The 15,675-nt window shown below is 37.3% G+C and overlaps 1 protein-coding gene across 8 annotated transcripts in view; it reads left to right on the top strand.

The window, feature by feature from the left end:
• PTPRZ1 (protein tyrosine phosphatase receptor type Z1) overlaps positions 1 to 15,675 on the top strand; it is a 136,385-nt gene that overhangs the window by 76,515 nt on the left and 44,195 nt on the right. For all 8 annotated transcript variants that reach the window (XM_023918548.2, XM_023918547.2, XM_023918545.2 and 5 more), the window contains exons 7-10: positions 4,028 to 4,185; positions 4,752 to 4,902; positions 10,197 to 10,381; positions 11,081 to 11,207. In XM_023918548.2, coding sequence (XP_023774316.2) covers positions 4,028 to 4,185; positions 4,752 to 4,902; positions 10,197 to 10,381; positions 11,081 to 11,207 — 621 coding nt within the window. The remainder of the gene's footprint in view (positions 1 to 4,027; positions 4,186 to 4,751; positions 4,903 to 10,196; positions 10,382 to 11,080; positions 11,208 to 15,675) is intronic.

The raw sequence follows: 15,675 nt of genomic DNA, 5'->3' as shown, positions 1-15,675 counted from the left end.
TTTGCTGATCTTGGTGGTGCCCAGTGGTAGGACATGAGGAAATGGGATGAAGCTGTGTCAGAAGTTCAGACTGGGCATTAGGAAAGGCTCTTCACTGAGATGGGGATCTGTGACTGAAACAGGTTCCCCAGAGAAGTAAGTGGTCATGGCACCAAGCATCTGAATAATGCTCTTTGTCATATCGTTTAGTTTGAGGTAGTCCTGTGAGGAGCAGGGAGTTGGACTTGATAATCCTCATACATTTCTTCCAATTTGAGATATTTCATGTTTTCCTGATTAATTTACCCCAAGACTGTTTGTAACAACAGAAGCGTAAATTAATAAATATAACTATAATGAGAAATTTGTAACTGTTTAAATGCTAAATCCAGATAAATCTGATTTGTTATGTAAGTCTTCTTAATCATACATGTCAGGATTTTTGTATCACATTGGAAGCCAGGTAAGACTGCTGTAACTGTGCAAGAAGGGTCTTGCATGAGTGAGACTGTCAGTGTTTAGTAGACTCAGAGAAGAGAAATTCTTTTTTCAGTAGCTTCTGTGTAAATCCCAAATAGTCCAAATATATTGTATTGGTAGCGGTTGCTAAGTGGGACGCATGAACTTCAGCGTGGTACACAAGGAGATCTGGGCTACGTTTCTAACTCAGTTTCATGGTGTCTTTGCAGGAAAATAAATATGAAGGAGCACTGTCCTGAACAGGGATATATTTTTACATCATGTCCATGACTTTAAGGAAACCTTGTCTCAGTTTTCCTTTATGTAATGGTTCTTGAATGTAAAAGGCTGTTTTAAAAGCCTTCAAAAGTGTGACATTAAAATCAAGATTTCTTTTTTCCTCTGGAAAACAAACACTATTCAACAAGATTAAAAGGAAACACCTTTCCTAAGTTAGAAAGACATAGGAGCTGGAAATATAAAGTAGTTAAAATTCATTACTTTTGTGGGTCATCTTCTGTGAAACACAAAGGAGAACTAGTAACACATCAAGACAGATCATGTCCTACAGCCTCAAAGGAGCTGTAAAACTATCAGCAGCAAGATTCACAATACAGCCACTACATGGCACTTCAACAATGCTTAGAATACAATTTTCCTGAATAAAATGCAGATGAGCTCAAGAAATTCAGGTCATGACTAAACCAAGTTGTTTCTTCTGAAGAAAAGCACACAATCTCTCCTTGTCTGTGATATACATGAATTGTCCTTGTCAGTCATATCTGTATTGTGCTTATTTGAATCACAGTTGCTGAGTTCTCAAGCTCTGCAGAGGAGGACTCCCGTTCCTTCTAGACAAACTTTCTGGTTTTCATCATTCTTTGTAGGTGTTTGATTTTGGGAATCTTGGCTGTCAGTCTCATTAAAGGGTATCCTAAAATCCAGAGTTGAAAAATGTATGGCAGGATTCTTGTTATGAATGAGAAGTTTCACATCCCCAACCATCTATATAAAATGGACTTCACTTTTTCTGCGGTGTAGCATTGGGTGGTGATGGTCAGGTGACGCTACCTTCCCAAAAGCGCCTCTGGTGAGGAAGGCCTCTGGGCAGGCTGCAGTCACACTCACACACACACTCACAAGCAGGCCACAGACAGATGAGCAACAGCACAGAGCCAGGAAGGGTCTCTGTACAGAGTTCCAGTGGGGTTTATTGCAGTGACACACTGAAGGGGTCCAGGAATGAAGACAGGGAACAATGGAGGGTCCAGGGATATGTATGGCTTTGAGGGGGTGGATCCGAGGGTCAGGGCCCAATAGGAACAGGGGAAAGTGGTGCATAGGAGGGGCCAGGGAGAGGGAGAGCCAATGGGATAACAGGCAGAGAGTTGCTGCAAACTGGGGCTAATGGGGAAACAGGGAAGGGAGGGCTTTCTAGGGGAGGACATAGAAGGTAAAAAGGGGAAGGATGGCCCACAGGACAACTGGGTACATATAACTGGGGTACAGTGAAATGGCAGTGCAAAGAACTATGGGAAAAGATTTTCTCCTTCTATTCTTTATGGGAAAAATCTTCTCTTTACACTTTAACTTCATACATCAGAGGCCTCCTTCCACAACATTACTGCCCTTGCCATCGGAGCCTCCACACTGAGGGGTGAATGTGTTAACTAGACACATACCAGATAGCAATGCAAGCTTCTGTCTGAAGGCTGATTAGCATTTTGACAGGACAAAGGGAGGGATGTGCTTTGCTCGATGCTGCTAAATGTTCCTCTTCATTCCTTATGTGAATGAGAGAGGGCAGACAAGTCAGCTCTTAAACCTTAACTTGGCAGAGAAGTCACCACAGAGGAGAAAAGCATCAGTCCCCTGTAGTCAACTGTTAATGCATTTTGCTGTTCTCACCAAATTTTTGAGGAATTACGAAGACAAAGTTCAGAAATCTGTACAAGGCTAAAGAAGTAACATACCTGTAAAAGCATGAGATTGCAGTCTGAAAATTCATTAGATATTCAGAAGTAAATACTTAGCAATTAGGGAGGAACTTGAAATGAGTAACTATAGCTTGAAATAAGGTGTATATGGATCTACAGTATTGCAAGCTGTGAAAAGCTTTTGGATGCACCAGACAGTAAAGCAGATAATTGTCACAGACTGAAAAAAGTCTGCCTTGCTGAAGTTGTTACCATTTATGCCAATTTCTGTTGCTGGACCCTACTGCCATACCAGCAGACCCTTAGCTTTCTGTGGATGGATTTCCAGCAATCCCTCATGCTTACTCACAGCTGGCAGGGTACCCAGTAAAGCTGTTACAGTTTTTCACTATATTATCACCATTTAAAAGAGAATTCTGATCTACAGAAATTCTTCTTCTGCAATTGTCAAGTGGCTCATGGGGGTCTTCGGGTCCCTAGGAGACAAGAGCAATTGTTGGTTGCTATGAAGATATTTATTGTATGAATGCATCAGTCTCAAAGGGAAAGAGTTCAGAGTATTAAAGTCCCAAATTCTGAGCAGCAGCTTCCCAGCTAGAGTCCTCTTGGTCTGGACAGCAGCAAAACCAGTTGTAGAAGTTCTTCTTCTTTGGGTATGATGATGATGATGGTGCTGCTTTCACTCCAATACATGGGATTATATTCATAAATCATCCAATCAGCTAAAAACACGATTCTAAAACATTCTTCCAATCTAAGCTTAATTCTTAATGCACAAAAGTAGTGTCAGCTTTACCCAAATTCTACGTATAGAGCATTATCTGTTTACATTTATAATTCTATCTTTCCTATCTAGAAATGTAATCTGTGTTCTTCCTGTGTTTTCATTATGTCTGGAACTAAGTTAAATCCGTAAAAGGTAACACTACTGAACTTTAAACTAGGCTTCAGGGCTTTTCACTAGCTAACACAGTTTCTTAAGGCACTTAAGGTATATTTCTACTTATTTAAAACTACTTACACTCTTACTTTATATCTATGGCTTAATATATTTTAGTTTCTCTAAAGGCTTTAATTCAATCTCTGTATTTTTTTTCTCTCTGAGGAACTCAGAGAAGTTTCTACTTCATGCATTCCAACATGCAATCATGAGTAATATTAACTCTCAGGTCTAAAATGGCAACAGTTCCCCAGGCAGCGATTTTCTGTGGCAGTTTGGATCCTGCAAAAAATGGAACAATTTGATTTAAATTTGGGGGAGTGTTTGAAGCCACATGATGAGACCTAGAACAAAGATTTAACAAACTTTTTTTCTTTGGAATTCAAGAGTGAGACAAGGGTTTGGTACCTTGCACATAACCTTATGGTGAGAAAATTCTTGTGAACCAATATACTAAAATTATTCGTTAGTAGAGTAACTTAGTACACCTTCTCAAGTAAACTAAGTTGGGTTTGAGCTATACTTTTTCAAACTAAATAAAAGACTTTATGATTTAGTTGTATGCTAGTCTCTCTGGAGATTAAATTTTGAAAACCTCTAAATTAGCATGTTCCTAGAATGGTGGTCCTTCTCTAGAGTGTGATTTGTATTTATTAATTGCTTCTGTAGTATTTTAACTATCTGACTCTATTTTTCTTTCTAATTTTTTCAGGAAAACAGGCTGCCTTAGAACCATTTATTTTGCTGAATCTCTTGCCAAATGCAACAGACAAATATTACACTTATAATGGGTCTCTATCAGCTCCTCCATGCTCTGAAACAGTTGAATGGATTGTGTTTAAAGATACCATAAGTATTTCTGAAAACCAGGTAATTTGTTTAATGTAGTAAAACTAAAGAATTATGTATAATACCAAAGAAAAGCAATTGCCAGGTATATGGTAAAAGTTGATGGCATTCATTGCCAGCTCAATAACAAAGCTTTTATCTAGTTAGAAGTTTTTCATGCAGCCATTAAATTAGAAGGTATATATATTAATTCTGTTATCTTTTACTTTTTTATAGTTTATTACTAGAATATGAGCAATTTATTGGCTTAAAATAGGGTAAGAACATATTCCAGGCTGTCTGGACTTGGAGCTCAGAAAAAGAGGAGTACAAAACACTTTTAGGATTTTTCCCCAGCCACCCCCAGGTAATGCTGAGGAGAGCATAGCTCCAACAGCAGAGTGGTTGAAAAATACTTGTGGAGTAAACCATTAGATATACTGATAGTACAGAAGAACAAAAGTTCAGTGCCATGCCATGAGTTATCAGTGCCGGATAACTCAACTGTGAGACTTCATCCAACATCTTTTCCCCAGAGTTTTTGCCTGTTAGTGGAATCTGGTCGATTTTTATGACTTCTAACTTCTTTTTTTCCTCTTGTCTTCTAGTTAGCTGTATTCTGTGAAGTGCTTACAATGCAGCAGTCTGGCTATGTTATGCTGATGGATTACCTGCAAAACAACTTCAGAGAACAGCAATATAAGTTCTTTGGGCAAGTGTTTTCCTCTTACACTGGACAAGAAGAAATTCATGAAGCAGGTACTTACTGAATAGTCATTCCTCTCTTCACAAGTTAAAAGGCAATTTTCAGTAAAAGATTCATCCAAGTATGAAGTTACTCATTTTAAATTGTGTAGAAAGTAGCACATTGTGTTATTAGTCATAAATCTATCAATTCAGAGTAAAAAACAGCAATCATAAAACATGTCAGATTAAATGGAGTGGAAAATTAAATGCTTGTCTTGACCAAGCGTTCAGTAAAGAGCACGTCAGTTCAAGCTTCCTTACACTGCCCTTTTAATGTGTTTCATACTTCAACAAAGCTGCCTTTTCAGAGATTGCAAGATTATTTTGTTTTACAAACCTATTGGTTCTTTATCATGTAGTGAAAATGATTTTTCAACGGGGACTGAAGTGATGTCACCAAATTAATTTTGTGTAGTTTGCTTAGAAAGTGATAGATGGAGAGACTTCCAGAAGCCAGATTCTGTTCTCAGTCTTACCTAAAATTTCAGGGAAGTTTGTGAAGGTTATGCGACTGAAATAGTACAAAATGTAATGAGAAACAAGATTTGGCACTAAATATAGAAGTCACTGGTTCCTATACCAACAAGGACAAAAGAATATATAGGAAACATTTCAACTGGAAGCACTATGTTGCTGCTTGGATGGAAATACCCGTAGATTCTTTAACTCAATTTCACTGAACTGTGTTTAATTAGACATAAACAGATGACTTAAACACAGACTATGGGTGTTCTCCAGATGAGAAATGTGTTTTCATACATGTACTTTTATGTATTTATGGGATTACATGTGTATATAGACACACATAAATGCAACTATAGGATTTGTTTAATGTAGAACATTAGAGAAGTGATTATATTTTCGCCTCCATTTTAAGATAAATAAAATTTAAAAACCCTAGGAATCATTAAACTTAAATGTTCAGATGTGAGAGCTGTAACACAAATGCCAAAATTTCTAAGTCAATAGGCTTATTTGTTTTTAATATTGCATAGTAGTCGACAGAAAAAACTAATCTTTTTAATCATTTTAGAGGATGTAGGTTAAATGCCAAGACTGATTATTACTCAGGTAGATAACTGAAAAATTATTTTGTGTTGTGAAACCTAGAATCCCAGCTTTCTCCTGTTGCATTCAGTGTGGATTCTCATTAGGCAGTAGGGTAATGCCTATTGCTTGATTCATTGCTGTAATTAATATGTGACATTTCTTAAGTAGAGATAAGTTTTCTTAGAAAAGCTAGAAGAATCTTTCTATTCCATAATAAAGTAATTTCAGGAGTTTTCAAAATATTTTCAGGAATTTTCTCACAGTGACATCCCCAGCATTTTTGGTGTACAGCACAGTCCTGCTAAGGGCATGGGAGATGCTTCATTCCCCAACCCTGCCTAGTGATATATATAATTTTCCTTATGTGATATGTAGCAATTTAAGAAGATTAAAATGACTAATCCTTGCAGCCATACTTGAGGATTCACCTAAAAAAAAGTGTTTTGAAATTGCAATGCTTAACCTCCACCAACCTCAGCTGGCATGCAAATCCATTCATAATAAAAATCATTGTTTATTCCTGTAAACCTGAGAACTATTGTGGTGGCTGCTGGGCACATTGGGTGACTTTCCATCTGCTCACCCTTCTGGTAAAGCCCTGGGAATAAAGGCTGAAACCTAATTCTTATTTATCTTCCTGGATTTAGTAAGGTATAGAAAACAATAGGTTCTTAAAATTCAAGAGTGACAATATATATTGATAGAAAGTATGAGTCAGCCTGTTTTCCCATGAGAAATACAACCACTCAGCTGTCTTAGTTAAACTCTCTTGTGAGACATGGGGTCAGCACTTGTGCATTTACCCTTTCCTCAGTCCACATGACTTCATTGTGAGTTCCCAGGTTCCCAGCCGTGTGTGGGTCCCTTTCACTGGCAGTGTGGGGTGTGGGTGCCCAGGCATTGCAGTGCTGGCTATGGGGGGTCTCTGAGGAGAGCCCAGGGCTGCCCCCAGCCAGAAACAGACAGTTCCAGCTGGCTCCAGCACACTCCTCCAACAGAGCCAGGGGGGAAAACAAAGCTGCACCGCAGTCAGGAGTGAGGGAGACGTGAGAAGGTGAGAGAAGGAGGGGAGGAGAGTAGATCCAGTAGCAGAGCACGGATTCCCCTGCAGTCCATGGTGAAGATTATGGTGAGGCAGCCTGTCCTGGGGCAGACTGTGGAGACTCCTCTACTGTGCCTTGTGGAGAGGAGCCCGTGCAAGCACAGATGATCTGCCAGGTCTCTGACCCTAGGAAGGACCCACAGTGTAGCAGTCTGTTTCCACAAGACTCTACAGAGGCTGGGAAAATTCATTACAGTCTGTGTCCTGTGGACAGGACCCCACCCTGGAGCAGAGGAACAGCCTGAGGAAGGAGTGGCAGAGGCAAAGCCTTATAAGCTGACCACAATTCCCATTCCATATTCCCTTATGCCACTGGGACTGGGGAGGTGGAAGAATCAGGACTGAAGTCAAGCCTGGGAAGAAGGAAAGGGTGGGGAGGTTTTGTAATTTTGTTTTTGTTTCTCACTATCCTACTCTATTTCTATTGGTGATAAATTTCCCCAAGTTAAATCTGTTTTACCCATGATGGCCTTTACAAGCAATCTCTGTCTTTATCTTGACCCATCAGCTTTTTCACCTTACTTTCTTCCCCCGCCCTGCTGAGGAGGGGGAGTTGGCAAGTGTCTGGGAGGGCACCTGGTGGCCAGCTCAGGTCAGCCTGGCACACATCTGCTGTGCTGCTGCACCTCCATTATAGACAGAGTGTAGATCTGGAATCTAAAAAAATTGCTTTTTGCCACACACTCTCAGGGGTCTGCAGCGCCCCTGAATATCTGAATGTAAATCAAGTGATTTCAGGCTTCAACAATTGAAAAGTTGAATTAAAAAGATAATCTCAAGTAGAAGAAAGCAACAAAGGCGGGGGGGAGAGGGGAAGCCAAATTTGGGCAGCTTATAAAGGTCTTCTGCTCAAACACATAGCCGAGGCAGTTTTTGGCGATGATTTGGCTGGTGTACCCTAGTGGTTCCCCATGATGCAATTAAGTTTAGATTAAAATTTCCTAAGTTACATGGGTAGCATTTTATTCCACAGAAGAGTAAGCAAAGATAAATGCTTTACCACAACATGATGTGATACACAAAACCAGAATCTAAGTATTCACCTAGAGAAAGCAGAGACTTGAATTCAAGTCCAGCAGGGGTTTGAGTAGGCCTCTGACTTCCTGTGAATTTTTCGCTCGTTTGTGTTTTGCTGCTTGTGACTTGTAATCCAGTTTAATATTTGTGGCTTCAGGCTAGTGACAGACTCAAGAACTCCCTTTCTTGCAGTCGGTGTGCTCAGATTTTCTAAAAGTCAGAATCACAGCAGAAGTACTTAGTTAGGTATGTTGTCATGTGGTCTCCTTTTTCTAGTCTCTGGAGAAGGAAAATGGGAAAAGGCAGAGAGTAAAGTACTTCTGTGTTACTGACTGGTAGGAAAGAAAAGGGATCAGCAGGATGATTTTTGAAGTGACATTAAAAGAAGGGCAAGAGAAAACATTTTGGGAAGAAATGGAGGCGAAATAATATGTAGGTGATTGTCATGTAGTAATATTGTCAGTCATAGCTGAACTGAATATCAAAAGGAGGAGAACAAAAAGGAAAACTATTTTTGTGGGAAAAAATAGAAGAACCATCTGGAAAGGGAGAAAGGAAAACAAAGAGATAACACTGGAAGCATCAACCTTGTACCTTTAAAAGTTTTATTATGCTGCTTTTTGAGTCTGAATACAGATGGAGATTTCAGAACCAAATTCACTCATAAGCAAAAAAGATGAAGGGAGGAAAAAGACTGTAGAGAAGAATTTGGAGTACAAAGAAGCTTATTTATATTATAAAAAAGCATTTTGACAAGAATCTTAAACACCTTTGAGGAGAAATAGCTGAGGAGTCTTTAGATTAATTGAAAAATAATGAAATCTGTTTAAATTATTAGTCTTAATGTTCAGAATTGAGACGGGAATCATCTTTGCTGGTCCAATGATTTCTCCGTGCCATCTGGTGGAAATGAGGAGGAATGACAAATTCTAGGAATGGAATTAAATGGAATGGAATGGACACAGCATGAATTTTTTTTTTTTTTTTTTTAACTTGCTCTTCCTTTGCCTCAATTAAATAATTATAATTAATTAAATGGTGTATCAGTTATACAGCACAGTAGATTCAAAACCTGGCAACAGAATTCACCTAAACTACACAGAATAACGCTGCCTCTACTATTAGTTTACACAGACAAACACAAAAATTAAAAAAGCTGTGCTGCTTATTTTGCATTGACTGGCTCAGACAGAGGCTGCTCAGAACTGCCCACCTTCCCTGGGAATATTTTAATAAATATTTGGACGGGGCTTGAGTGACCCCTTGTGTTTAAGTGGCAAAATGCAAAGCTGAAGCACTTCTCAAAATGCAGCATTGTCCCCCAAAGCATTGAGGCATCTTGGTGTTTGCTTCCTTTTAGAGAACTCCAAAGGGTCTACGCTTGTTTTCTAGTTAGCTGAATAGTTTGTTGTTTGGGGGTTTTTGTGCTTGTCTTTTCTATATACTCATATAGTGCTCTAAGCACATTAGGAGATGTAAAAAATGATCCCTCATTTATTCCAAATAGGGAATGACTGTAATTGCTTGTGCAAAAGTCAAATTAAAAATATGATAACAAGCCTTAAAATATAAGAACATGAAATGACTACTGCTAATGTAATACTTAGCTTCTTCTTACTTGCCTTTTCTTTCTTCTTTTAGTACTATAAAAAGATTCGAACAGCCTTGGGGGGAAATTCAGGTGATAGGTTTACCTTTAACCATTAAAAACAATCTACTGTAGATTAATCTATTATAGCTAGTGTGAGAATATGCAGCTTTTCTAGTGCTACTTTGATAGAGCCATAAAGACAGAATTGTTGAGAGTTTTTGATTCCCGGGACAGATATAAGAGTCTTTATGTTTTATCATTTATATTTTATTTCTTAGGAACTGGATACTAATATATCACAAAATATGGTGTAAGAGGCAGGGAGGGGAGAGTCAGTCGTCAACATTACTTGCTTTTGGAAATCTAGTGTTTAAGTACTGATTCTGTTTATAATGACATGTTATTTCAAATATTTTAGCAGAAATCTAAAAGTGAGGCACACATAAAGACTTCCATTAATTTTCTCAGGAAGTATCTCAGGATTTTAGTTGAGTTACTTGTGCTGTTTAATAAATATCATATTCTTTCCTCTTTTCTTCCTTCCAGTTTGCAGCTCAGAACCTGAAAATGTTCAGTCTGATCCAAAGAATTATACTAGTCTTCTTGTTACATGGGAAAGACCTCGCGTAGTGTACGACACCACAATTGAGAGATTTGCTGTCTTTTATCAACAGCTGGATGGAGAAGACCAGACTAAGCATGAGTTTCTGACAGATGGGTATCAGGACTTGGTAACTGTAAACTCTTCAAGTTTCATAAAAAGGGATGATGGTGTAACAACTGACTGTTAATTGTTGTGAGGGATTAAACTGTAGCTGGGAGCTGATTGAAGAGAGAGTATCTCATTTTTTGGCTGAAAAGCCACAAAGACAATTTAAAACAAAAGAAAAAGCTTCTCTTGTCCATAACAGGGAGAAACTCTACAGATTGCTACTTTGATTTGCCTATACTTGCCATGACCATGTCAATCACAGAGCTCCTTAGCCATAAAACCCATTGTCAATTAATAATAATCTGTACTTCATTGCTTATGGATGTGAAAGAATGACCTACACAAGCAACTAATGAGATTCAATTCAATTATGCTGCTATAAATACTAAGTTACTGATTACAGCTTCATGGTGTTTTACTAATGAGACCTATTCCTCTAACCCTCTTTTAAGACTCATCACACATAACATTACCTAAGTTTGTGTTTAATTCTAAGTAGTTATTTGATTTGGTATCCTCCTTGTAAAAAGTCACAAGTTTATTTTTTAATTTGAGTGAAAACCATTTGTGACAATAAAATATAAAAAGCACGCATTATAATATTAGAAGAAAGAAGCTTTATGATTCATAAAAAAAATGTGTTATAAAAAAAATTAACATTTTCAAATACTTGATACTTACTTGCAAGTAAATGATTAAATGTGTTTTTTTCTTTTAGGGGGCTATTCTAAATAATCTGCTGCCCAATACAAGTTATGTACTTCAGATAGTTGCTGTTTGCTCTAATGGTCTATATGGAAAATACAGTGACCAAGTCATTGTGGATATGCCTTTAGAGGACTCAGGTAAGTGGTCTTTTGAGTTTAGTGATCCCTTTTAGCTGAAAAATCTGGATTTGAAGAAGTAGTTTGTTTGCAAACCAGTTAAAATGTATGACTTCCAAATTCTGCCAAAATGAAATTTCAAAATCGCTGCAGTTAACCTTCAGCATGTCCCTTGCTACTGATATTTTACATAATTCCTTTTAAGCATTACCTATAAAAAACTGCATGTTAATTTTTTTAATTCTAAGAATATTCTGAAAAGCACCTACTTGATTTCAAATCTCACAAGTGTATCTTTTAGATATGTAGGGAAATAAAACCATGTTTGGTATTATTTCTTTATGGTTTGAGCATTTTCTCAAAATTAATCCACACAGCCAAAGCATTAAGGAATCAAGTAATACAACCCCAATATATGATTTATAAGTCTATATTAATGATTTTGAAATTTGATTTCTTATGAATACATGGAGTTTGATTTCAAAAGACTTGTGATGTTGGAATTCCCTTGCTTCTTAATGCTGCCTTGCAAAAAAAATCCAAAGGCCTAACAAACAAATCTTAATGATTTCACAGCCAGATTTACTTCTTCTGCCTGCTGGCATGCTTGAAACTATAGCATGAAGTCCTTATAGATTTTGTCCTTAATAATACCTTAAATTCAGTGTAAGTTTTCACATCAGATTCAGTTATGAAAGTGAGTGAGACCTTTGTTTTTAATTAAAAACACTGTAATTAATCATAAAAAAAAGTCAAATGCTTTTTGATCATGTTAGGAGCTATTTTTTTTATCTGAGGGCCTGGATTTTGTTGCTTGTTTATGTATTCTGTAAATTCGGTTTTATGCTTATGTATGTCTGTTTAGCTGCAGCAAGGTCATTGGTGATGTTATGGTGAACTTGGGAAAACAGGACAGTTTTTCTTTTCAAGGGAGCCACATTCCTCTACAGTGAGAGAGAATGTGATTCTCAACAATCTCTACCACATGAATTCTGGACTAATAAGGGTAAAAGGGTAATGTGGGTTTGTCTGTAGGAGGAGAACTCCACATCAGGTATAGTACATACACATTTTTAATAAAGATTTAACTTGTCTTTCAAACACATCTATTAAGAATAATGTATTTTGGGGTCTTGGGTTAGTATCTACCAAAATTTTCCTATTTCTCTTTAATTTTCTATGAGGTCCACAGCAAGGTTCTGACATTTTGCCTTACATTTCCCTCTTCTGTCTGTCTAGCTTTTATCCAGCTCTTAGGCAGTATATTATTCCACTTACTTTCCAGAATTTGCTAGGTTTGTGTTTGAAGAGTTTTCTCAGATGAGAGTTCATCTACCCACCCCACATCCATTTCCACAAGGAATGGCAAATAATCAGCATAGTGTTATCATCATTTAGCAACAGCTCAACAAACCAAGTCAGTACAATGCTGCAATCACAGCTGTAAAATCTCTAAAAATACATACTACAAAACGAAGTCCAGGGTAGGTGATATCCAGAGGAAGAGCCACCCTTGCTGCTACTGCTGTATCCCTGCTGTAAGGATGAGCTGTGCACAGCCCGCTGTGTTCTGGGCTCCCTTGGGAAGGAGAGGTGCAGAGGCAGGGAGAGAGCCAGGAGCACTGGGGCTGGGCGAGCACTGTCGGTGGCCCTGTGGCACCAGGGGAACAGGCTCAGCAAGAGCATGATGAGGCACTGGGCATCCTGTGGCTGGCCAGCAGCACAGGTCCAGCCACCCTGCCCAGCTCAAGTCATGCAAAACAGGGGCTTTGCATTCATTCCCATTGATGGAAAAGTGAGGGAAATACATACTGGAAAATTAACTTCAGCTTCCAGTATCAGCAGAAATTTCTCTGAGATTTGTATGCTCAAACAAGAGAATTTGGCACTATAAATGTTATATTTCAGACTGTATTATATTTGTTATAACAAATGTTATGTATCAGGGTGAAGATTTGATGCTCTCAAGCCTTTTTACATAGACAAATCATTAATTTTTACTTTGATATTTTAAATTTTAAACAATACAAATAAAAAGAAAGTGAGGCTTTTAAATAAAAATTAAATACTGAAACTGTATTTAACTATTGCCTGTTTAAAAAAAAAATCAAAACCAAAAACCCTAAAGTTTCATTGACATTCTTCCTATCTGACATGAACACAAAATTATTAAATCTAATTTGGTTCTTTTACTTTGGCACTTCCACAGTGGTACCTCTGAAAGCATTGAATAAAGAAAACTGAAGGGAAAAATTCCTCTAATGTAATTAATATAATTTCTAAGAGTGTACATTGCTCTATAAATAAGTTGCTTACATGCTGTGTCAACTCTGGATACAATTTTAAAATATGAAAAAAAGCTTCTATTAATTTCTGATATTAATATTTATTTGCTACTTCTACTAATTATTTACACCTGAATTAACATTTAAATATTTCATATATTTTAATATTTAATTATAATAATCCTAATATTAGACAACAGACGTGAGAATGTAGAAATCTAATGAGAAAGATTTCTTCAGAGCAGTTTGCTGATTACAACTGTAACATCAAATTGGTTTTGTGATCTGCTTTGTAGATCTTGAGGCAAAAGGGGATTTCTTGGAGCTCCTGCTTGGGAATTTATGAAAGAAAAGTTATCTTCAACATGAAGACATGAAATAAAGTTGGCACACATAAAGCATAATTCAGTCTTTCATTTTCAAGAATTACTTTGAATAATCCAGTTTAATTAATGTGAAATTCACTACAGTCACCTGCAGATCAATTAGTCTTCCTGTTAAGAGCTAAAGCAAGGCATGAGTCATGCGGAGCCTTTAGATGGGCCCATTTCCAGGAAGAATTCTATCCTTGGAGTGGCCACTTCTAATGAGATCTGGTATTCAGAAAGGTCAAGGCTGTTGTTTTGGCCTTCCCTTTTTGAGATCCTTGCAAAAGAGTGTTTCTCATGCCTTCTCCCCACCCAGTCTTGTGCCTCCCCTATGGTTAGTGAGGGCTCTGCAGGCTCTGGTGATCCACAGATCCAAGGATCTTCTTCTCAGCAATGTTTTGTAAGATGAAGGACCTCTTTGAGGCCACGGTCTCTGTTTCAGTTTGTGGAAGCCTCAGGAGTGTAATGTAATGGCATTGGGCAAGGCACCATAGTGGAGACCTCTGCTCTTTGGGTTTTTCCTGAACTCTTCAGAATTGCAGCCTTTCACCTTGTAATACAGTGTGTGTGCAGGTTAAAATTTTTTCCAGTTAGTCTCCACTTAGTATAAGCCAACAAATGCACTACTCAATGTAGCTACAGAATTTCTATTAAAAATTTAGGGAGTCATGTACAGAGTATTTTAATCAGCCTTGATGAAAATCCAAACTTTATTTACAAATTTTTCATTTGGTTTTAGAACTGGATTTTGAATAACTATGTAAATGTGTGCTTTGACTCTCTAGATAACATCTGTATAGAATGGAAGGTTGTGCAGTAGTTAGTTGTGTAGCTAATACTGGTGGTACTTGCATGCTTTTGCTGACACAGGAAAGGAAAAATAAGAATATAACTCCCCATTCCTATTCCTTTGTGTAGACTTCAGTTGGTGTTTGTCAAAAAAAACCCCAACCTGCTGGGACATAGCTCTCAAATAATGCTGTCTCCTGCCTGGCAGTTCATGCTGTCAGCAATGCTTTGTGAGAGTCTAACTACGTACCTTCTTTGTAACTCGTCTTTGTGGGTTTTTTTTCCTAAAAAGCACTAAGCATATATTAAATGTCTGATTTAGGGGCTGCTTTTTTCCAAATTTTGTACTCATAAAAGTAGAAATATGGAAACTAATTAAATCAAAAGAAACAGGCTTTAATTTTGTTCTTGCCATGCCATTTACTACATAAGTCAGTACAGAGATGAAAAGAGTTTATGTTGTGTGCATTTTTCTATGACTATAAATCACATTGTTTAAAGAGATTTTAAAAATATTTCCACTGAAAAAATGTAGGGAAATTGTTATCTTTTTCTGTATATGTTCTACCATTTCTTCATCTGTCATTAAAATGAACTATGAAAAGGCCTCTACAGAACTCCTACTAATTATTTTATTATTTTATTTTAAAATGTATACTATAGAATAATCAATATGTGGTTCCAGAAAAAATAAACAAGCTTGTTCATCAACCTACATCAATGGGTTATTTTTTGGAGGGTGTGGCTCTTCACCTTGGATGGGGGATGTTATATTTCTGTAATCTCCTGTCAAATGAAAGCTCAGCAGCAGGATTAACAGAAATTCTGTAAGTGTGTGTCTCTAATACTTTTGACAAATAAATTTTATATGACCATCTAAATTTAAATATTCTTCATAAAGTTCCTGGAGATTTACTGGTTTTGTTAAACAGGTTATATATATATATATGTATATATATATATGTATATGTATATATGTGTGTGTATATATGTGTGTATATGTGTATGTATATATGTATGTATACGTATATATGTGTATTAATGCCT

The sequence above is a fragment of the Cyanistes caeruleus genome, chromosome 4, assembly GCF_971803275.1.
Source record: "Cyanistes caeruleus chromosome 4, bCyaCae1.hap1.1, whole genome shotgun sequence".
NCBI classification, from domain to species: Eukaryota; Metazoa; Chordata; class Aves; order Passeriformes; family Paridae; genus Cyanistes; species Cyanistes caeruleus.
The sequence above is the reverse complement of the archived record's forward strand: the minus strand, read 5'-3'. Positions and strand labels throughout refer to the sequence as shown.